The 24,017-nt window shown below is 43.0% G+C and overlaps 1 protein-coding gene across 3 annotated transcripts; it reads left to right on the top strand.

Annotated features, from left to right (window-relative positions):
- The first annotated feature begins 10,919 nt into the window (after positions 1-10,919).
- On the top strand, positions 10,920-22,511 carry LOC111155866 (chromosome unknown C2orf49 homolog). Of its 3 annotated transcripts, XM_022516306.1 has the most exons (5): positions 10,961-11,070; positions 13,161-13,327; positions 16,876-17,002; positions 17,129-17,251; positions 19,350-22,511. In XM_022516306.1, the coding sequence occupies exons 1-5, from the start codon at positions 10,972-10,974 to the stop codon at positions 19,404-19,406; spliced, it is 573 nt and encodes a 190-aa protein (XP_022372014.1). In that variant the 5' UTR covers positions 10,961-10,971; the 3' UTR covers positions 19,407-22,511. The 3 variants fall into 3 exon arrangements, with proteins under 3 accessions (XP_022372013.1, XP_022372015.1, XP_022372014.1); XM_022516305.1 differs by having other exon boundaries at positions 10,920-11,070; positions 16,876-17,251; XM_022516307.1 differs by lacking the exon at positions 19,350-22,511 and having other exon boundaries at positions 10,951-11,070; positions 17,149-17,251.
- Positions 22,512-24,017: the final 1,506 nt, after the last annotated feature.

Genomic DNA, 24,017 nt, shown 5'->3' with positions numbered 1-24,017 from the left:
GATATATATGCTCCCACTTTGCCCCACTGACCTAGTAATTTTATCAAAACAGGATATATGCTTGTGTGACTTAAATTCTTAGGGAACGGTACCCCAGGCTGGCTCCCGTCCCATGTTCTTCGCTTTCTCACAGCCATCTCCTTCGTGGCTCAATCTTAAATTTGCCAGGAATCAACAGCAAAAGTATTGACTTGTCCCACGGACAACATTTCCCTCTTTTGATAAGGACCCAACTGGAGAAGTGCTTCATATTATCTTTGCCCTCACGTGAGAGAAATAGTGTTCAGACTAGCTATCGCACAACGAATCTGCTCCAGTGAGCCGAAAGTGCATCTAAAAGAAGAAGAAGAAAACAGAGCTTATGTCTAACATCCCCTTTGTCATCCTGATAGCAGCATGGCTTATACGTTTATGTAATTATTCATAGCCGGTATCATTTTCCTTGGCAAGTACATGTAAATACACATATGTAAATGGACACACACAAATACACTATTTATGCATATTATACATATAAACACACACTCCATATGCATACGTATGATATGCAGGCATCCTCAAGTATGTATACACTATGTATGTATACAAACATACACACACACCATATGCATATACACGGTATGTCTATGTATGTGTATTTCATATACTTACTGTCAGCAGTTACAACTGAAGGGATTTGGGAAGGGAAGGAGGGGACAGAAGAGGAGCAGGGGAGAACTAGGTCTCAAGGGCATCTCTTTTGGTGCATCTCCTCAATACTGGACCTTCAAAGAGCCACAAAGAATTGCGGAGTGCCTGCTGGAAGCTAGGCCATTGTCCTCTTTCGCATTCAGTATTTTCTTGAGTCTTTCATTTACTCAAAAGCAGTTACTTGACTCTCGAGAAAAGAGAAAAGATCTTGCTCTCAAATCATTTGCAAGATTGCACAACGTGCTCCATGAGTGCTCCTGTTCTTTTGCACCAAACACTCAAGCTCGTTTGGGGTGGCCCGGAACTGACTTGTTACTTCTGCGTTCATTTAGGAGTTACGTGTTTTTTAATAAAGCCAAACAGGTCAGGTGGGCCACAGAGGAGATGAGTTGTAGAGTCCCGGCCAAATTATTCCAGCAGTATCCAAACATCTGGCCACCACAAAGGATTCCTTTAATGTATTTCTAATGAGGACTGGATTCAGACCAAGATGAAGAGGCTTAACGCAGTAAGAAAAATGTCCTCACACTTTCTTAAAGGATCGCACATTTTTAATATTGCTGTGAAGGAAGAAACCGTAACTACTACTTTTTCTTTCCTCCTCCCTAAACAGAAATGCTAGCTGCAAATCGGGCCTAGGAAAAGCATTTTTAAAATAGGGAGCTCTGGGCTTTTAAAACTGGTCCACTAGAGGAAGAGGCCCTCTTACAAACTGCTGTCGTTAGAGGGTTGGGTGAGGCTGGAGGAAGCCTCCCCCACCCCACCTCCCCAGCCCCTTGGGGGTGGATAAGCTCTCCACAGGCCCTTGTACCAAGGGCCGCTGTTCCCAGGCATGAGTGCAGGAGGAAAGGCAGAGGACCTGAAAGTGAGGGGCACTGCCACACCTTTCACCTGAAATCTTTGTAAAATGTATACTGTGAATGTGTACAGCAAATTGGAATTCAGAACCCACTACAAGTCTAACTCCAGATTAAAGTATTCATCGGGTTAACAATTTCTCAGAGCAGGGGCCCCCAGGTGGCTCAGCCGGTTAAGGGTGTGCCTTTGGCTCAGGTCATGATCCCAGGACCCCAGGATGAGTTCCTCATCGGGCTCCTTGCTCAGTGGGGAGTCTGCTTCTCCCTCTGCCTTCTGCTCCCCCTGCCTATGCTCACTCGCTCGCACTCTGACAAATAAATAAATAATACCTTAAAAAAAAAAAACTTCTCAGAGCATAAAACTACTGATTTTCAGAGCTGGGATCCAGCTTTATAGCCTCATTTACATGTATTAATAATTTATCGAGCACCTACTAAGTGCCAGGCCCTGTGCCAAATGCAGTTTCTTATTAGAGCACACGCATCTTTCCAATATGACTACTGTTTTGTTTTGTTTTGTTTTTTTAAGATTTATTTATTTGACAGAGATCACAAGTAGGTAGAGAGGCAGGACCCTGGGATCATGACCTGAGCCGAAGGCAGAGGCTTTAACCCACTGAGCCACACAGGCACCCCATGACTACTGTTTTGATTGAGGAAATCGAGATGCAGAACTTTCCGTCAATTGCCCAAGGTTCACAGTTAGGAAGCAGCAGGGACTGGGTATGAACCCAAAGTTCCATGCTCATCACCACGGTGGAGCAGCACTGTCCCCGTTTTGTAGAGGAACTGGAGCCCGAGAAAGGCTCATTGCAGACAGTTCCAGGGGATTCTGGTCAGTACTCTTTCCGGTGCCACACATCAAAGAGGCCACTTCAATGACTGCTGAATCTGCCCGGCTAGCAGAAATGGAAGGAAAAAGCAAGGGAAGTAGACAGCCAGAAGTTCCTATCTAACTGACCATAGCTCTGGGAGCTTCCTGCTGACCAACAGAGAGATGCAAGTCCCCATCAGGAGGGAGCAGTGGGCACAGGCAGGCCCACCCACGACCTCAGTTCTGACTCAGGTCGCTGTTCATACTGCCCTAGGACCCTCCTCACACACCTGTCAATTCCTTCACCTGTCACTAAAATCACACCAGCAGCCGCCTGCCCTCACTCCGCATGGACAGGAGGCTAACCACAAGCACTTCATCAAGGATAAAACCCTGCTCCGACAGGTTTTGACCCCAGTGCCCTCCCGATACAGTCCATTAGCAATAAGAAGCTGTGTGAACCCCAATTTCCAGCACCAGATAGAATCCCCAGAAAACCAGGCTGGGGGGGGGGACTTTCCGAGGATCACCCAACATCCCCTGGGAAGAAGCAATGACAGGGGCAGACAAATGGAGACCACAGCTCCTGTCTTTAAAGTCGTACCCATATAACCCACAAGAGGCAAGCGGAGAACCCAACTTCCATCTGCACCTCCAGAAGGCAATGGAAAGGAAAAAATCCCATAGGGGTGGCAGCTTCCAGCCCTTGATGTCTCTTCCCTTCTCCCCGGCACACCCCTGCCCAGTCTGCCAGTTCAGGGGCAACAATTCAGGCCCGAACGTGACCCGGAATTTGAACTCTGAAATCCCAAGAGCTCCAGGAAACATCAATTAAAGCGACAAAACCATTCCTTACACGGGGTGGCAGGGCTAGGGGCGCAGGGGTGGAGTCCTCGGCTCCTCCCCGCCAGAAAACCGAAAGCCTACCCCAAACCCGGGACTGGGTCTTCTTGGATTTTAACCCGCCTAAAGACACACACCCACCACATCATCCACACCTGCGGACCCCAAGCCCCGGCACACCTGCCCCAGCCCACACGCACGTGCACACTGGCTCACCCCAACAAGCCCCCGCCCCCCCCAGGCCCACCCCCCCGTCCTCCCCCCCCCCCCCCACCCCCCTGCCGGCTCGCGCCCCGCCCCCCCCCCCTAGGCCCCCCCTCCTCACCGCCCCCCGCCCCACCCCCTCCGCTCGCTGCCCGCAGCACCCGGCGCCGGTCCCAGCCGGGCCACCGCCCTCGGCACTCACCCGCGCGGCGCCCGCGGGCCTCCGCGGTCCCGCGCCGACCCTGCGGCCTGGGGCCCCGCGCCGCCCGCCGCCGGCTCCCGGCCCGCCGCTCCTGGGCTGGCTCGGCCCCGCCGCCGCCGCCGCCGCTGCTTCCCGTCACGTGGGGCGGCCGCCCGGCGCCGGCGGAGGGCGGGAGCGCAGCGGTCCCAGCGCAGTCCTGCCGGGCCCCGCCGCCCCGCCGCCCCGACGCCCCGACGCCCTGCGCCCGGGGCGGCTCTAAACTGCGAGCTGTGCCTTGGTGGGCTGCCCCTCGGCCTCAGTTTCCTCCCGCCTGCCGGGATCACTACAGCGCGCCCGCCTCGGGGCGGTACGCGGGGTCAGATGAGTTAATTCGTGTAAAAGCACTTAGAACACCGCCTGGCACAGGGTGGGTGCCCCAGAAACGCCGGCGGGGACTGCTGTTGTTAAGGTATTTTCTCCTCCCCCACCGGCATGCAGAGCTTCGGGAAAACACGGGCCCCGCCTGATTTGCTCGCCGCTCGGTTTCTAACACGAACGCGGCGCTGGGCAGAGGGTAGGCTCTCGGGAATACCTGCCGAGTGAATGAATGGACCAATCAGTCAATGAGTCCTGGAAAGGCTTGACCGCGCTGCCATCTGACAGAGTTGGGCTTGGGGAGTTGGCTAGCTGGTAGTACCCGCTGTGGGGCTGAAGTGTCCCTTTGGACAGGCGCTGCCCACCACACCCAGGCCCCTGGCTAATCCAGAGCCCCTGGGGCCGAACAGGATCCCTAGAGAGGGCTGTACATTTACTTGACGCATTTATCTTAAAGGGGAGTCCTGGGTCTGTTTTACCCACTCTCTTTAGTAAAGTCTATCAGTAGCTATTCCTTTGCGTCATCAGCTGTAATGAAGAATCCTGGGATACTATAAATCCACGAACCTCTCTCTTCAATATATAGTCAAAATCCAGTTTTAAGATGGAACAATTAGGAAGCTTCCTCCAGAGTTGTCAGCGTTCAATTATTAGCATATAAACGGCAAACTTTCTAAATGGTTTTCCTTGACTTTAGAACCCATCAGTGAGCTGTGGCCCCAGTTTTTTTCTGCCACCGCCCCCAATGGATTGTAAAACAGTTGTTATCCTGAATCTGGAGGCAAATACTGGATTCTACTCTGCAGTCTTCTGTTTCAAAGGGAGAAGAAACAATGACCCCTTCCCCCAATAAAGTTAAATGAAGGAAATAAAGAAACACCAAGAAGCAATCTTTGGTGGCCTGTTCTTTACCCCACCTCCCTTGTAAATTCATGGCCACACACATGCCCCGCCCCCAACGAGTGCTTCAGTTCTGCCCAGTGGAACCAGATTAGCATTGGTATGGGGAACAGGTTTCCCTGAAGGGTAGAGCTATGACCAGCAGTTGCACTTCAAGGGCAAGAGGTAGTGAATGGACTCAAATCCAAGGAGGCCTGCAGCCAGTGGAGCCAGGGAGCAGAAAGGCATCAGAGCAAATTCAGCCCAGTCGCCTCATTCTGCCCAGGCTCTGGGAGAACATGTGAGTGACCATCACCTAATCACTGACCCAGCTGAGCCTAGGATTTGTGCTTTTCCATGTTAGTGCCCTACTCTACATCATACGGAGAGCTGTGCAAAACTGGTTGCAGAGGTGACTATCTCTTGAATGCCAGATGCTGGTCGTACAGCAATGATTTCATTTAAGCCTTGCCATATCCTTATGAAGTGGGCACTAGTAATGTCTCCGTTTGATAAGTGAGTTGACTGGGGTAAAGTCCCAAAGACTTGTCCCAGTTTCCACGGTGGTAAGAATAGAGCAGGAAGAAGAATCCGGAATTCAACACCACAGTAAATTTTTTTTATTAAGTTAAATTCTATTGATTGGTTAGTTGATGGAGCATTTGTGTTCTGCTTTAAATAATCGAGAAGTCAAAGTGTGTATTAACAAAAAAGAGGGGGGGAAGATAATTCAGAAATAATTATTTCCTTTGTGAAAAGATTTCCCATAGGATTCTTAAAATGGCAAGTTCCACATGTGCACATGATTCCACCTAGAAACATCTGTTCTTCCTGGAACTTTCCGAGAAGTCTGTTTCACATATGACAGACACCTGGATATAAATAATTATTCCATAAACGTGCAAATACCTGCATCGGGCTTATTCTAAATTCCTCGTGTTGTTTTGATTGGTTACACTGAAGAAGAAATATCAAAGTCATATGTTTTTCAAAAGAATTTTCAACTTCATTTATTAATATTTAGTAACTATCCCTTGGGCCCATACTAAACATGTTAAGAGCAAAATTTTATAGAATACGCAAAAGACGAGTTCTGACAGATTAATGATGATCAGGAGTTATAAGATACAAGGGAATCCTTTCATAGTTACTAGTCATTCTCCAAACTTAATATCCTCTACTTACACTTCCTCATACTTCCTCTGGGTTCCTCATTTCCTCACTGGCTATCAGCTCATGAGGGCAACAAGTGTGTCTGTCATGTTCTTGCTGTGTCAATCTGCATGTAGGGAGCACATAACCAATTCTGAAAATCCCTGATGCTCAATGTTAATAAACCGGGCTATCTTCAAAAGAGGCTTTTAATGCTAACATTCTGCTACTCTCATTTATAAGCAGTCTTATTAAGAGCATATCTCTTGAACGTTTGGATATCATTTTAGACGATGAAGTTAAGCAAAGAAAGGTCACATTTATTATTTTTTAAGCAAACTTAGTTCACTACATGTCATGTTTTAAGAGCTTTTACATGTATTAGCTCATTTAAGGATATATGTACATATATTCATATACCTGTAATCTAGATTCAGTAAAATAAACTTTGAACTATTATTCAAGTCCACTATTTCTTTTTTTTTTTTCTTTAAGATTTTTCATTTATTTATTTGACAGAGAGAGAGAGAGAGAGATCACAAGTAGGCAGAGGGGCAGAGAGAGAGGGGGAAGTAGGCTCCCCACTGAGCAGAGAGGCCGATTCAGGGCTTGATCCCAGGACCCTGAGATCATGACCTGAGCTGAAGGCAGAGGATTAACACACTGAGCCACCCAGGTGCCCCCAAGTCCACTATTTCTTGAGCTATTCCCATGTCCCAGGAACTATGGCAGAGGCTGCTGGGGATCCTGAAATGAGGAAGACCTAGCCCCCACCCTCAAGCAACTTAATTTTGTGCAGTGGTTTATGAAGTATGGTCAATAATCAACAATATCAACATCATCTCAGAACCTGCAAATGCAAATTCCCATGTCCCTACTCCAAACTTCCCAAACCAGAATTGTGGGCTGGGGCCCAGCAAGGAGTTTTTCACAAGCTCTCCAGTTGACCCTAATAATCACTCAATTTTGAGAACCCCCGAGTTAGTGGAATATGTGAAAGAAAGACCCACCTAATACGATCCTAAGGCAAAAAGTAATGTGCTCTAGAAGTTTGGTCACAGGAGAGCTGAGTTAGGAAGTGCCTGAGAATCAGGAAAGGTTTGCTCATATTCATTCAGTGTATGCCACTGGTCTCACACTGTGTTCGAAGCATTTTGCTGGGTACCCAGAACCCAAAGACAAAACAATGTTTCAAGAAGCTCATGAAAGGGTTACCTATGGGATGAGTAGTTGAAGTCCACAAATGCATCTTTATTATGATCTGATTGTAAAAAGAATAAGAAATGGTAATAAAAATATAACCATTAATTATTACTGTGGCACTGAAAGTAGTTATTTGAAACTTGAAGCAGAACTGTTGTTCTAAACACCTAAAAACCCAGGTCAAAAATGTGAAGAACTCTTCAAACTGTTATATTCACTTTGAAGTTCCTTAATTTTTTAAAAGATTTTATTTATTTGACAGACAGAGATCACAAGTAGGCAGAGAGGCAGGCAGAAGAGAGGAGGGAGCAGGCTCCCCACCGAGCAGAGGGCCCAATGTGGGGCTCCATCCGAGGACCCTGGGATCCTGACCTGAGCCGAAGGCAGAAGCCCTAACCCACTGAGCCACACAGGCGCCCTGAAGTTCTTAATTTTATTTACGCTCAAATATATTTTTGAGAATACTAAAATATTCATAACATAACTATCTTAAATATTACACTACCAACAAGGAGAATCAACGCCCAAAGTCGTCAGTACATATTTTATTCATGACTCATTCATTGAACATTTATCGAGTACCTACTAAATACAAGCATCCTGTGTGCTACTAACCAGATGGGAGATTCAAAGTAAATGTGTGGACCCTGTCCTACAGGAACTCATAACCTAGTGAGGCAATGATGCCAGGCATGGAAGTGTTTATTGGTATCCCTCAGTTTGTTTTTCTCAAGTATCGGCACCAAATAAAAATGTTAAAGAATAAAACCTCATGATCTTTGAGTAAAGAGAAAATTCTTATAAATACTAAACATAAACACTGTTGGTTACTATAGAATATTCACAGATAACAGAGTAGCAGGAATGAACTTCAGTCTACAAACTCAAATGTGTAACAAATAGAATTTTTTTCCATAACTGAGCTTTATTTCTTTTTCAAGCCCCCACTCAGCCTCAGTGACAATAATCTTATCAACAGAGGCCCTCCCTCTTCCCCAGGCCTGTGTTAATCAGGTCCGGGAATTTCTAAAGTGCCAAGATAGGAAGCCGGAGATGTCAGGTCCTAGCATCACTGGTCCCCACAGGGTTCTGAGATGTTCTTTGTCCACTCTAGTGTTTGGTTTTCAGTCTCATTGTTCCGGTGCTGACAGGCCTGGTCCTTCCAATGAAGGCGACTGCTTAGCTTGAGGGTTGAGGAATGTCTGTGGCTTCCTTGCCCTGTGATGTGGCAGAAATTTCTGTGAGGTGGACCTTTTGCCCACACATATCTGAAACATTACCTCAGAACTTGTTAGAAATGAAAATTCTCCCTCACCCCAATTTCCTACATCAGAAATTATGATTAAAGCACAGTCACCTGACCACAAATTCTCTCAGGCTCCACTCCCCCAGGCTCTGCCCAGGATGCAGTGGGGGCAGGCTTTATCAAATAGTCTCTCTTTCCTTTGGGGAGTGTTTGTGTTTGAATCTACTTCCTCCTCTCTGAATCTGATGTTTTTTCCTGCCCCAGGAGACACTCCCTCTAGAGATTTTTGGTTCAGAGGGAACTGGAATTATCTTAATGGATTTAGTTTTAAAGCAGAGAAGTACTTTTGGGAAATTAACAAAAACAGAGGGGCGGGGTGGGGGGGGAGAACAGATCTTACCTTCCACAAAACATTTTTGCTGATAAAGAGCTTGAGGCTCTAGGTTAGGTGATTGGTCTAGAAAACCACAGGGTAAAAGAGCACAGCAAGGATGTAAAATCATATTTTCAGACTCTTAAACTCAATTCTTCCCCCACCCACACCACCATCCTGCCACTTGCTTCCTTTGATGACAATCAATAGACTACAACAAATCTCCAGTTAGTGGCAACAGAGGAGGCACTTTACATCCTCTGGCTCCAACCTCACAACATTGTGGGGTAGCCTTACAGCGTCCACTTCACAGGTGAGGACACTGCAGTGGCGAGACATGAAATATTTGTCCTAGGTGAGTGCTGGAGCCAGGGTTAAAAATCCAAGTCTGGGCCACTCCAAAGCCTGCCCTTTCACCAGTTTTGTAGACTGCTTCACAATTATGGTTGAATACTTTCTATAAAAACAGCTACCAGTTAATAAGCACCTGCTCTGTGCCAAGTGTGTTATATAATCTGTACTCCTTTGATAATTCTTCACAGATGTTAGCACAGCAAATTTTTCTGATAAGATTGAGGCTGAGAGACTTAAGTAACTCATCCATGGTCTCATTTTGCTGCAGGAAAAAAATCTGAACTAAGGTCTAGTTTTCAAGCCCAGGCTCCTTCCAAGACAACTGCTTTTGCCATTAAAACAACATGCCTTCTAGAAAGGGAAATGAGGATAATACCAGCCACAAGAATTTCACTTTTGTTATGAAAATGTAATCAGATTTTGGATATAAAATACCATGATTCTAATACCATGAAGTTAATGCACTTAACTGCAAATTAGAACATCCAAATACCTCCCTCAGCTCAGTTCTAAAACTCCGTTCTATTTTGGGCAAGTCATTTCAATGTCTTTCAGGTCAGCTTCCTCAACACTAAAATGAAAGAACCAGACTAACTGAAGTTTCTGCCCAGTTTTGAAAGTCAATTTCTAGATAAAGTATCATATACATAAATGACAAAGAAAAATTGCAAAACACCTCTTAGCCTTACTTTATCTTTTTGATTTAGCATCTCACTTATTTTCCAATGCTTCTTCAAGGTTTATATTTTAGCATCCTCGGAGTTGTTCACATGTTTTACTGCAATTAACTTCCAGTAAGAGGATACATCTCATAGAGTTGCAAACAGTAAACACTTAGAACAGCCTGCAAGTTTTAAATGTGCCTAATATTTTGGGATGTGTATCTCTCCCACAAAAGATGAAAGAGAAGTAGAAGAGATTTCTTGGTGAATTGCCAAGGATTATATCATCACGGAAACCTACAAGAATACATTTAAAACTGTTACTTCATATTAGTTATAAGAGCAGAGAAAATGTACTTAAGTGCCTGGCTTGCTACTTCCTCAATCTCTGATCTTCAGCAAATTACCCAATGCCTCAGTTTCCTCACCTGGAAAATAAAACATTCTCATAACATATACCTCATAGTGCTGTTCTGAGGAGCAAGATTATCCATATTAAATCCAGTGCCTGGCACATCGTTAATGTCTAACAAATGCCTGGCCTTTTCACTAGTGGTTTTGTTATTATTTTCATACGTGAGCAGGTTAATTCAGAGTATTACTTCAGGGAATACTTGAGAACCTACTATGTGTGAGGCCATGGGGTTACAAAGAATTAAAGTCTCTGGCCTAAGATCATCATCTTGAAGGAGGATCAGGAAACACAGAAACAGGTTGAAAAAAAATACTAAGCTAATTTCAGAAGCGACTAGTGCCATATACAGAGGTAAAGGACATCTAGCTGCCCCGCCTCTTTCCCGCGAGATTGCCCTAGGAATCCTTTTGGCCTCTGCCCTGACGTCACAGGAAGCGCGACCAATCGTGGCCCGCTTCGGGACCTTCGTTTTTCTTGACTCTTCTTGTAAGAAGTCAAACGACAATCGTTTTCTCTGCAGACGTCCCTTCCGCTACTTTCGGCCCCGGGAGTCCTCCCTTAACAAGATCTGTCCCAGCACGCCGGCCCGCCACCAGAAGCGGAGAGGGACGCCCGGCGCACCAGGAGGGACGTCACACTCACTGCCCCGCCCTCACGTCACTTCCGGGACGCTTCTTTCGTGGAGGCTTGTGGGTAGCTGGCCGGGGTCTCCTGGCGACGACGATGGCGGGGGATGTGGGCGGTCGCAGCTGCACGGATTCGGAGCTGCTGCTGCACCCGGAGCTGCTGTCCCAGGAGTTCCTTCTCCTCACCCTGGAGCAGGTCGGGCGCGCCGGGACGGGTGGGCCTTTTTGGAGAGGGGTTCGGACTTGAGCTGGCCCCAAGTAATCCTCAGTGGCAAGCGGACACACCCGCCGCCGTCGCCCCTCCCGCCTGGTTTGTGTCACTCTCCACTCCACATGGACGGACCAGGTCTCCCCACACCTCTACCCGAGAAACAGAGGTCCTTAGAATATCAGGAATTCCTGAGAATTAGGACTCATTTTCTTGGGTATTTGATGGCTCTGACAGAGGAGTCCTAGGCGACCCCAGCGGCCTAAATGTGTGCGGGGGACCGGGGGGGGGTGCGGAATCGTAGTAGAAATGAAGGATAGTAATCAAGGACTGTCAGGGCTGGAAAGCGTCGGAGAAATAGCCCTTTGTTCATATCCCCACCTCGTTTAAAGATGAAACTCAGTCTCAGAGAAGTGAAGTGACTTTTATTTAAGGTCACACCATTGCTAAATGGGGGAGAATTCAGGACTCCTGGCTCTCAATGCGGCATTTCTCTTTTCGAGCTAATGTGACCTCACACAATCAACAAAACACAAGACAAAAGAAGTGATGAACTTGGTTTAAAGTGGTAGAGAATTACTGAAAGTTTTCTTGTGGTTTTAAGTACCGTATTTTGTTGCTTTCCATATGTTTACGCCTTAGTACTCTTTCGCTAATTTCCTTCAGCCCTACTGAGTAGATTTATGGAGGTTACCTTTTCCCTGAGGTTCTCAAACTTTTTAGGCACATCAGAATCACGAATCACCCCCAGAGCTTGTTAAAACACAAATTATTAGGTTCCATCCCCAGAGTGTCAGATTCAGTAGGTCCAAGGCATGGCCTGAAAATTGGCATTTTCAACAACTTCTTGCTGCTAGCCCAGCGACCATAGCTCGAGAACTACCACCCTGGAGCAGTACTTCCTAAACTAAGGTGCCTATGAATTCTCTGGAAATGTTATCCAGGGGACTCGCCAGGATTTTTTCATATTTCTGAGTGAATAGAGGGTGAAAACTGATAACAAAGGGTGGTCAAGTATAACAGAGAAAAGTAATATTTGTACTTTTAAATTTAGAAGAAAAAAGTAATCAGGATAAGTTTATCAGAGTACATAATTGGACTTGATTTACCACTTAAACTGAACACAGATAAATCCAAACTCTTTATCGTAGCTACTCCTTTTCCTTATGCTGAATGTTTTCCATGATGTTGAGAGCAAATTGGAAAGTGAGGGAGAGTGAGGTAATTTAGAGAGAGATGGCTGGACAGTGACTGGAAGCTACTTGAAAAGACTGGTGAAAATATGAAGGGCGGTTTGTAATGATGCACTCTTATCAGTACAGTCATTAGTAAGGGGGCTGCAGTGTCCATCTGTAGGGCCGTTTGAAATCTTGGTAGTTGACTTCAATTTAAGAGCATTATTAGGGAGACGTGGGAAACAGTATTTGGGGTGAGACCTCCAGCCCACTACTTTGATCATGATAGTCACACTCTGGGTAACTTTTTGATAGCATGCAGTAATAGTTATCGTTGTTGGCTTTTTCTTTGGTCTGATTTCCCCAGGAAGTCTCCCATTTTCAATTTACTTCATGGATTCTATGCTACTGGAAATGGTCTCCATGCCTGATGACTGGCTGACCAGTTGTGGACTGCAGTGCTTGTCACACTGAGAATATATGACCATTGTCTTTTAAGATGAGGCTGAACTTAATATTTGCAGAGGTTAACCTCCGAAATTCTACTTACAGTACTATGTGGGATTGCAGTGTACTTGAAGTCCCTATAAGTCCTATATGACTTAATTAATAAACTCACACTTAAATAACAAATTCTGTAATTACAGTAAATACATAGTAATGGTATAATTATAGAATTGTAAATGTAAATTATGAGTTAAGTTATATTAAATTTTGTATGTTTTAAATTGTAAGTAAAATAATAAGTATTATATTGTGGAAAATAAGTTATAAAATAGATACTTATTAAGTGTTATAATTATAAAATTTGTTACTTAAGCAGGACTGTTCTACCCTGTTAGGTAGGTAGTAATTACCATGAAGGATGTTATTTTGAAATTACTTTTGTTTCCTTTTCCACAGAAGAACATAGCTGTTGAAAATGACATAAGAATAAACAAAGACAATCTTACTGATCTTTATGTTCAGCACGCAATTCCGTTGCCTCAAAGAGATTTGCCAAAGAATAGGTGGGGGAAAATGATGGAAAAGAAAAGAGAGCAACATGAGATGAAAAATGAGACTAAAAGGTACTTGGTAGCGGTTATGGTTTTTATCTCATATGACTTAACAATTTTGCTTTTCTTTTTTTTTCTCCAGGTAAAATAAACTTAGGTAAGAAAAATTCATTTACTCAATAACTATTTATTGAGCATCAGGCACTGTGCTTATAGCATGACTAAAACCAACAATTCCCTGCTCATACTTTAATTGAGAGAAACATAATTTAAAAAATTAGGTAAAATATATGGTATGTTACATAGTGATACATATAAATGCTAAGGAGAAAAGTAAATCAGGGAGAGAGATTGCCATTTTAGGTAAAGTGGCTAAGAACAACCTCACTGAGAAATGACATTTCAGTAAAGAAACCTGTAGATGGTGGAGAGCAAGCTAGCATTCCAGACAGAATACTAGAGCCTGGGCCAGGAGTGTGCTCATCATAAACCAAGAACAATAAAGAGCCCATCAAGGCCAAAGTGGAGAGAGTCAAAAGGATAGTAGAGAAAAGAGGTTTATTGGAGGTGAGTAGGGGAGTTTATTGGGTTAGATCGTGTAAGGCTTTGTAAGTCATTGTAAGAACTCTGGCTTTGCTGTGAGATAAGAAGCCATTGGAAGATTTTGAGCAAAGTGGTGATATCATCTGATGTGCATTTTAATAGCGTCACTCTGGCTGCAGTACAAAGTGATTTAAGGTAGGGGGAAGGGAACAGGAAAATCAATCAGGAGGCTGTACTGTGATCCAGGTGATAAATGGTGGGAACTTCGACTGAAGTAGGGAACTTGGTAAGAAGTGGCTGGAGTCTGGAGGTAGAGCCAACAAGATTTGCTGAATTGTGAGAAAATGTGGAGTCAAGACTTTAAGGTCTTCGAATAATAAAGAAATGAAGGAACTGTCATAAAGCTTCAGGGACACTAAGATTTTTTTTTTTTAAGATTTTATTTATTTATTTGACAGACAGAGATCACAAGTAGGCAGAGAGGCAGGCAGGGAGAGAGGAAGGGAAGCAGGCTCTCTGCTCAGCAGAGCCCGATGCGGGGCTTGATCCCAGGACCCTGGGATCATGACCTGAGCCGAAGGCAGAGGCTTTAACCCATTGAGCCACCCAGGCGCCCCGAGACTAAGATTTTTAAATTTCAGAAAACTTTTCATAAAACCACAAGCAAATGAATTTCCTTCTTAAATGTTTATGTTTCTGTAACAGTGATAGATGGTTTAATGAGGACAAAGTGTCCTAAGATCCTTGAGTGGGCTAGTTATTTCTTTTCCTGTGTCTGTTTTATCACAAGTGGGCGCTATTGATTAATTACTGAATTTATTTTTAGACCCTTCTGTTTATACGGTGCTGTCATTGGCGGCGCACTAGTGATTGTGGGAGAAGGTGGAATGAGGGCTGGGCGTGAGGGCGAATGCTGGCTCCGAGTTGATGAGGGGTGTTAATCTCTAGTTACAAAGAAGAACTCATGATTGGTAGGGGGAGTATTCCCCAGGTATGAAAATAGTTGAAGAATGTAACATGTATGCTCATAGTTTTTTTTGGGAAAATGGCCTTTCTTTTGATCAGGAACACATTCAGTTCAGATTAAACATCATTTTAGCTTGATGGTTATATAGTGGTATGGGCTGCATATTAGTGTTAGCTTTTGTAAATCTGTGGTTATGCCAAATACATCTTTGGTTTACATTTGTTGATTCATCTTTTTAAAAAATTTATTTTAGAGAGAGGGCTTGAGTGAGCAGTGGGATGGGGAGGGGCAGAGGGAGAGATAGAATCCTGAAGCAGACCCTCAGCTGAGTGTAGAGCCTATAGGCCGATGGGCTCCATCCCAGGACCCTGAGATCATGACCTGAGCTAAAACCAAGAATTGGTGGCTTAACTGACTGTGCCACCCAGCAGGTACCCCTTACTTTTGTTGATTCTTTTTTTTTTTTTTTTTTTTTACTTTTGTTGATTCTTAAGAAAGTATTTTCTTCTTGATCAGCATGTTCATGCATATTGTCCTAAGCAAAGCTTTAATACTGTTACTTCGTATGCTAATCTCTTTAAGCTCCTCAGTATCCTTTTCAAAAGGTTTTATGATTTTTTGGGTAAGATTTTATGTGTTTATTTGACAGCATAAGCAGGGGGAGCAGCAGGCAGAGGGAGAGGGAGAAGCAGACTCCCTGCTGAGCAGGGAGTCCAACGTGGGTCTCGATCCCAGCACCCTGGGATCATGACCCAAGCTGAAGGCAGACACTTAACCATCTGAGCCACCAAGGTGCCCCGGATTTGTGACTTTCTAAATTTCCCTCTTTTTTTTTTTTTTTTTTTTTTAAAGATTTTATTTATTTACTTGACAGACGGAGAGATCACAAGTAGGCAAGAGGCAGGCAGAGAGAGAGGGGGAAGCAAGCTCTCTGCTCAGAGCCACCCAGGTGCCCCACAAATTTCACTCTTGACTCAAAACCTTAAAGCTGGAAGGATCTAAGAGATTGTCCAGTATTGTTGAATTAGCAGTATTGTGATATGCCCCAGGTCACACAGAGCGAGGCCCAGATCAACAGTGCAGTGCTTCCCAAACTTCAGCATGCCTCTGGGATCTTGGGTTGAACTTTCACAAGCTGATGAGCCCTGCTTTCTCTGATGAGCCCTCTGTTTCCCTTTGGCAGCGGCACAGTGTATGTAGGAAAGTCATTTTTATCTGCTACCAGATGATGTTCCGTGGTAACCTAAGAATTGGTGAGTTTGGCCAGTCACCTAGGATCTGGTTAAAATGACAGGTTGAAGCCCCAGATTCTGCATTTCATAACAGGCTCCCAAGGTGATGTTTACGCTGCTGGTCCCTCGACCACACTTTGCATAGCAAGGCTGAAGTGTTCTTCCTAGTAATTGACTGCTCAAGTTCTTGTTACATGTTTAACTAAAAGTTTTTTCTTTCCATAAATCTGTTGTTTCACTTGAGGTATAATGAATAGTAGACAACTGAATGTTTTTATTATTTATCTTTATGATTCAGAGTGGAAGTTAGGTTTTGCAGATCTAACCATGAAGACTTGCCAAATTTTAAAATTAACATTACACAAATACTATAGTTAGAATTTAGAGAGTGCCTTGGCGTTAGAGACTATTGATAAATAGAATAGAATATTCTCATTGTCTATAGAGTGTCGCTGTGGTAGTTTTGCTATAGTCTTATTAATAGTTCATTATATTTTTAAAATAATAACTGATACATAGTCAAGGTAACCTTATCAATTAGATGGGTTGATTTTTAAAATAAAATTTTTTTTAGTTGCTAGGAAATCTTGTTTTAAGTTCTAGGGTTAATTGGTTGGTTGATGTTTAAAAAAAATCCATTTTGTGTGTACATTAAAGGTAACTTAAGCTTCTTGTCAATAAATATCTTATACTTTAAACATCAGAAAATTGTCACTTCATTTAGGATGAACATAGAAAATTTCATTCCTAGGAGTCCTCCTTAAAATAGTTGAGTCTTACCAGTAAATGTTTTCCGGTCATTGTTTTACTTTTGAGTTCCTGCAGACTGGTTTGCATTGCAGATGGTATTTTTCAAGAATTTATCTCTTTGATTTCAGGACTAGCACTGTAGATGGGTTAAGGAAAAGACCCCTCATCGTGTTTGATGGAAGTTCAACAAGTACAAGCATCAAAGTGAGAAAGACAGAGAATGGCGATAATGACCGGCTCAGGCCTCCCCCTCAGGCAAGCTTTACCAGTAATGCCTTTCGAAAATTGTCAAATTCCTCTTCAAGTGTTTCACCCCTAATTCTGTCTTCCAATTTGCCTATGAACAATAAAATGGAACACAATAATAATGACACTAAACAGAACCATGACTTAACGCATAGGAAAAGTCCTTTGGGTCCTGTGAAGTCCCCACCTTTGTCCCCTGTTGGAGCTACTCCTGTGAAGTTAAAGCGAGCGGCCCCTAAAGAAGAAGCTGAGGCTGTGGTAAGTGTGGGGCGGCTTCTGTGCTAGTAAGAGAGAGGGATGGAGTCTCTGAGTGGGGAGGCCTCGTGGAGTGGGGGTGGGTGAGCCGGGCCACAGGCAGTTCTTGAACTCTTAAATGGTCTGACTCTTCCGTGTCCTTTTTTGCGTTGACTCCTGGAATCATAAAATCTGTGATGATAAGCTAATGTTTTTTTCAAGTCTACCAAACTTATTTCTACTTAAAATGTCTTAGGCACTTACCCTAGACTTTTGTCATTCCGATCCTTTAACCATTTTGGGGACTAAAAGAGAAAAATATTCCTTTGTTAGTAAAGCTCAGAATGTTAAGTAGTTTGTCCAGAGTCACATATCTATTCAGTAGCGTTTTGACCTTCAGTGTGTTTTATACTTACCTTAAAACCACACTAGAGTATTCAGAATTTATCATGGACGTCCCCTTACCTCAAATTTATCTGTCCTTGGAGAGATGGGGGAAGTAGGGGGGTGTCCTGTGTTGGACTGAATTATAGTTAAGCATTTGGATGCTTGGATTTCATATATTGGCAAATTTGGTACTGATAGGCAATATATTTAGAGTTTAATTTGTGAGAGGGCATATACATGTATGTGTATGTATATACACTTATATGTGTGTTTATATGTACAAATACATATGTATATACATATACACACATATACATACTTGATTCTTCCCTGGGCTTCTCAGAAAATGATTTTACTTTAAACATCCAGCAGTTTTATATTATTCCTTGTCTTAGTCTATTTAGGCTTCTATAACAAAAAATAATACTGACTCAATGGCTTATACAACAGACATGCATTTCCCATAGTTCTAGAGGCCGGCAAGTGCAGAATCAAGGTGCTGTCAGGTTCATTGTCTGGTGAAAACCCACTTCCTGATTCACCCTAGACTGCTTTCTGCTGTGTTCTCATGTGGTGGAAGGGGCAAGTAAGCTCTCTGAGGTCTCTTTTCTAAGGGCCCATTCATGAGAGCACCTCTGTTGTGATTTAAGCACTTCCAAAGACCCTACCCCCTAATACCATCACATTGGGGATTAGATGTAAACATAGGAATTTTGAGGGGACACGCATTCAGTCTGTAGCATTCCTATGGTATACTTTGACTTTATTATACTCTTCAAATTGTGTGTCAAAGGGATCAAAACTCAGAGTAGTTCAAACATTGTAAAATAGTAGCAGAAAGAAGACTACCGTAAATCTGACCAGCGTTTGGTTCTTCCATTGGTTCATCCTTTCAGCTACCCTGTGCAATAGCACAGTTCTTTTTCTCATTTCACAGATAAGGAAATGGAAGCTCAGATAGTTTAAATAAACTTGTCCAGGGTTTCAGAGTTAGTAAGTGGCCAGGTTGCTATTTGAATACAGACCCATTTGACCTCTGCATGAGCTTCTATCAGCACCAAGCTGCCTTTCCACTTCTTTCAGTCATATTTGTGGGGCAGAGGGGGAGGGTGTCAGAGAAGAGTGGGAAGGAGGAAAAAAAAGTAGGAAGAATAATCTAGACCTCAAATATTATAATAAAAGAGTTAGCCTTGATTTTTTTTCAGTCTCTTAAAACACATCTTTCTACTCAGAAAAATTTTACTCTTTAAGAGGTATGATTTTTTTTTTTTTTTAGTTTACTAGTATTAAGATCTTGGATTGTGAGGTTGAGGAAGGCGATGGGGTAGGCAGGAAAGAAGGAGGCCTGGAGTCCTTAGTCGTTTTCAATTCTCAGTGCACTTCAGGATTACCTGGAGGAGCTTCCAGAAAACCCAGACAGGAATCGGAGCCTCATCCCTGCCACCTTGTATGGATTCTGACTTAATTAGTTCTGGGATAAGACCCAGGTCTGGGCATGTTTGAAACTGTTGCGGGTGATTCTAATATGCAGAGATTTGAGAACCACAGCTGGAAAAAAATGGGTGGCAGGTGAGACGTGCATTTCCCAGTCTTCTAAAATCTTCTCCCACCAGATGGCAGCAGTGATCTGCCATTCATATATTAGTAGTAAACTTCGGTGGTTTCAAGTGCTCATTTCAAGCGATCCTCTGACATTTCTGTAAGTGTAAACTGGTTTCTGTTCATGTCTTTTCAGAATAACCTGAAGCCCCCAGAAACAAAGAGGAAGATACAGCATGTTACATGGCCCTGAAGGAAAGTTTCCAAAAATGTAAATATAACTGTAACTGTAGGTTTTCAAGCAAGTTCGCATATATTGACAGTATTTACGGAGATCCTGATTATTGTGGAATTTTCTTAAGAGGTTTAAAATTAGGTTTGAAAAATATAGTCTTTCCTTTCCCCTTCCTTTTTTTTTTTTAAATTTTTGCCTTTTGTGCCCTTACTAGGAAAAAATTTCTTTTTAAACCAGGTTACTTAGTGTAAGTCATTTATATTGATCCCAGTGAATCATTAGCTGCAAGTCTGATATACAGCATCTGATGAATTTTAGGAATTATTTTAATTACTCTGTTTCAGTGTTTGGGGGAATTTGAGATTTTTGTTTAAACCCAAAATATTTTAGAAGTTCACAATTTTTATTTATTTTCCCTAGCAAAAGAATTTAACAGTTTATCCCAATATTTTAGTAAATACTGCCAAACTCCTCCTTAAGGTTCACCAAGAGAAGCATATTTGTAGTGCTGCCAATAAACTATTCCAAATATACAGATGAAATTGCTGTTCTTGAAGTGCTTACATTACTTTTCCCCATAAAAACCAAAAAGGGAAATCAGTGCTTGCTGTTGCTCCTTCCCTTGAAGTTGTAACAGAATTGGTGTATTAGGAGTTGACTGGTCAGTCTCACAGCTGGTCCACCCTTCAAGATGTCCCTGTCATGCAGCACTCCTCACTATTTTCATGAGCAGTCCTTGATCCTGCTCTGGGAGCTCAGGTGTCACTTCTTCCTAGGAGCTTCATCCTTTCCAAAAGAAGCCAACTTTAAAATCTTTAGGTGACGTAGTCATGTTCGAGGTGGTAGCTTATGGCAGAAGGTTTGGCAAATAGGAGGAGGGGGATGGAGTCCCAGCACTTGAGAGTCCAGGAGGGATAGTGGTGAGAGGTGGGACGCTTAGCATGATCTGGAGTAGGCAGAAGAGAAGATGCTGAAGCCGGGAGTCACCGCAGAGTGACCTCATAGGAGACAAGTACCAGCCGGACGGGGGTCCCTACTGGGGTAACAGGCGCTTCCCACAGGGCTGCCACACACACATCACCCACGGAGCTTTTGTGTTCATGTTAAAGCAGTGTGTTAAACCCAGTCTGAAGGAAGTCAGTGGGAACATACGGTAGACCTTCTAGCCACACGTTCTCCTGTCCACTTTTTTGCCTTGTATTTCTAACCAAGTGTGGAGGATACTTTATACTTTTTTCCTTTTATGACTGATCTTCACGTTGGGGTTCGCCTTTTCATTAACTTTTTACAGCAGCCTCCTTCCTCTTCTGATTTGTTAAAACAGGTATTTTAGTTCCGCTATTAAATAGCCTTACAAAAAATTCATTCAGCCTGGCAGGTAAGTACTGTACTAAAACTTGAACCCTCCAGTTTTTAGCCATTCTGCCTTTATCTAGACTATAAATCTGTACAGATAAGACAAAATCGATACATACTATGTGTTGCATAAATTACTGATGTTATGCCAAGTGAGTGAATAATAGAGTTAACTGCATGGCTGATATGTGTAATATTATTGAAGGACAACAGTAACCCTCTTACATAACTGTATATTAAGGGATATTTTAAAAGTACAGATTTTAGGGTAGGATGACAAATTCTATTCGATAATTCAGTTGTCCCTTCTGCTTTCATCTGCATTCCTCTCTTAGTTAAGAGAGAGTTAGCCATTTGACGGTTTTAAGTCAGTGGAAACTTATTTTAGTTACTCAATAAAATTAATTTTTAATTTGTATATTTAACTTACAGAGTAGGTTGGTAATAACAGCTGAACTGTGTAACATTGTTGCTTCAAATTGAAGTTTATATTATGAACATTCAGAATCAGTGCTCATAGAGCAGCATATTATTGAGCTATTTTGAGTTTGAGTGTGGAGAAGTGCTAAACCACATACTGTGTATTCCATAATACTGACATCTTGGAGCACTGTGCCTTCTCAAGGTGCATAGATACAGCTTGTCTTGAAATGTCTTCCTCCATGTCATGACGCCTCCTGAATGAGGGGAATCTGAAGCAGAAGTGTCGAGCATCTTGGGTTTTGAAGGGTTGCTTTGGTGTGCTTTAAAGTTTGGAAGGACTCAATTGGAGTGGCAGACAACTTTGGAATACCGTCGATGAATTTTAGGAACATGGGTTAATGTTGTTGCTGTTGATTTCATGTTCCAACAGAGCCACCTGTCTTATTATCTCAGTAGGCAGCTAAGCGGTCGGGTCAGCAAGTAGGTTCTGAGGCGTAGTTATAGGCGCTTTACCACTTCCTGCCATTGGCAGAGGTCTTCTTTTCTTCCCCTTCTTCTTCATGGCCCATTTTCTTTTTCTTGTTCTCCTTTCCCATGTTTTAACTTAGTCTGCTTCCATTTTCCATCCTCCTTTTGCAGACCCTAAGCGTCAGGCTTAGGTTTGCACGTCATAATGCTTGGCCCCATGCATTCATTGAGGAGTGAAGATAGGATGACCCCCGGTCCTCTTACATTTGAGGGATCATAGACTGCTGTGTGAATTCTGGAAATCTCAAGCCTCTGCAGCACCAAAGGCCCTGAATTGCTTCCCCGTGGCTGTAAAGGCAGTACAGTTTACCACAATAGCTTTAGTAATCTTGATAGCTACCAGGCACTTTGGAAAGTTGGTTCAACTGCTACTAGGAGGCCATAATATTTTTGCTAGAATTAAAATTCTTCAGAATTGTAATTATTATTTGAAACAATATTTTGGTTGACTTAAGTTTTGAGAGAGGATTCTAAAACTGGTCTAGAGACTCACTCAATAGCAATGACCTTTTTAAAAACTTACATTAAGTAAAACTGCCAGTAGATTAAATCACATGTATGTAAGAGCTTCCTCTATTTACTACTGCGCCACTTCAGTAATTTTTAGAGGCTACAAAATGATCAAAATGTTTTTAAGTGTGCTCTTTTATTAAATGCTTGTGCAGGTTTTGTAATTCAGTACAGAAAGTTCAACCTTGTAATGTACATTTTTGTATGTAAAAGGTCTTTGAAGTAGCCTTATCCTTATTTAAATAAACTGAATAAAATGATTGAGTAGGTCTGTCATTCATAAAAAAATAAAATGGAAAAACGTTCTGTAATGACTTGATCTCTTTTTATTTGAGCAGAGTATATGGCGGAAAAGTGTTATGCTTTATATAGCACAGCCTTCTGTATGAGGATTGATTGGGATCCGGCATGATGCTGGTCATCTGGCCACGTCTCAGGGCCCCCGATGTTAGGCGGTGATGGGCTAGAGTGGTCAGGTGTTTGGACAGCCTGAGGCCCGCTGGGGCTGCCACAGTGACTGCCACTATGCTTTGACAGATGGGAACAGGTCCCTCGAACCTTATCCGGAGTGAGCTCTCTTACATGCTGGAGCAAACCAGAGGTTCAATTGAAGGATTATTGTGTCTGGGGTGATCTTTAAAAAGTACACTTCTAAACTGGGATGTTAATGTTGGAGACTGAAGCCCTAAATTTAACTACTTGGAAACATTTCAGCTTACTTTCTACCTTGAATTTTAAAAAATAGGTCATTTTTTGGTCTGGACAGAAAAGACAAACTTTGTTTTCATTGTTTTTACTAAAGCACTTTTTACTGAAGGGCGCTGTTCTTCAAGTTTCTGTTAAACCCTGGTGTGCCAAAAAAACAAAGATGGGTACGTTTCTGCTCAATGAAATAACGGATAATTGTAAGGACAGCAAATCAAACCAAGAAATGAAATAGAGATGGGGAAGGGAGGGCAAAGAGCTACTTTAAATGTAGTGGTTAGGAAAGGCCTCTTTGAAGAAATTATTTTTAAGGGTTGACAGTTCTGGAAAGCTTTCAGGAAAAGCATCATCCATATGGTAGATTTTTAATGTCTACATATTTGTTACTCCTTCCATCAGAGATGGAGTCTATTCCCACTGCTTGAATATGGAATGGCCTTGTAATCTGCTTTCATCAAACAAATGCTTCTCTCCCTCTGGAACCCCTGCTGCAGGCACCTGAAAAAGCTTGCTAGAAAAACATCAGCAAATAGCACTAACCACGAGACGTGACTTAGCAGCCACCCCCCGCCCCCCGCCCTGCTAGCTGCCAGCGGACCACAGCTCCATGAGTGTCCCAGGTGAGCCAGCCCAAATATCTGACTCAGAGCATCCTGAGTGAACAGAATAGGGGTTGTATTAAGCCACACTAAGTGTTGGGGATGGTTTGCTACTCAGCATTAAATAACATACCAGTCAAGAACAGAGTGAAAGCCCTGAGGCTTACTAGGATTTGAGAACAGAAAGCGTGTGGCTCCATGATCAGTGAAAAGAGCAGGGAGAATATATAAAATGAAGCCAAAGCAGGTAGGTGGGAGCCGGATTATGTAGGATTTTACCTAGGCCATGGTAAGGACTTTTGATTTGATTCTGCAAGCATTTGGAAGCTGTTAACTACGTTTCAGACCTAACCAGACATTTAGTTTAACCAAAAGACAAAAAGAAGACTCGCTAAGTAAGTGTGTAATAGCCCTGACCTTTTTTCTTTAGTAAAATTACCCAAGTTTTTTCGTTTTCTTTTCCAATTTATTTGAACTAAAATACTTAACATTTTGACAAACGTTAGGA

The sequence above is a fragment of the Enhydra lutris genome, unplaced genomic scaffold, assembly GCF_002288905.1.
Source record: "Enhydra lutris kenyoni isolate GAN:26980312 unplaced genomic scaffold, ASM228890v2 scaffoldscaffold44, whole genome shotgun sequence".
Classification (NCBI taxonomy): domain Eukaryota; kingdom Metazoa; phylum Chordata; class Mammalia; order Carnivora; family Mustelidae; genus Enhydra; species Enhydra lutris.
This window is presented reverse-complemented; position numbering and strand designations above follow the sequence as displayed.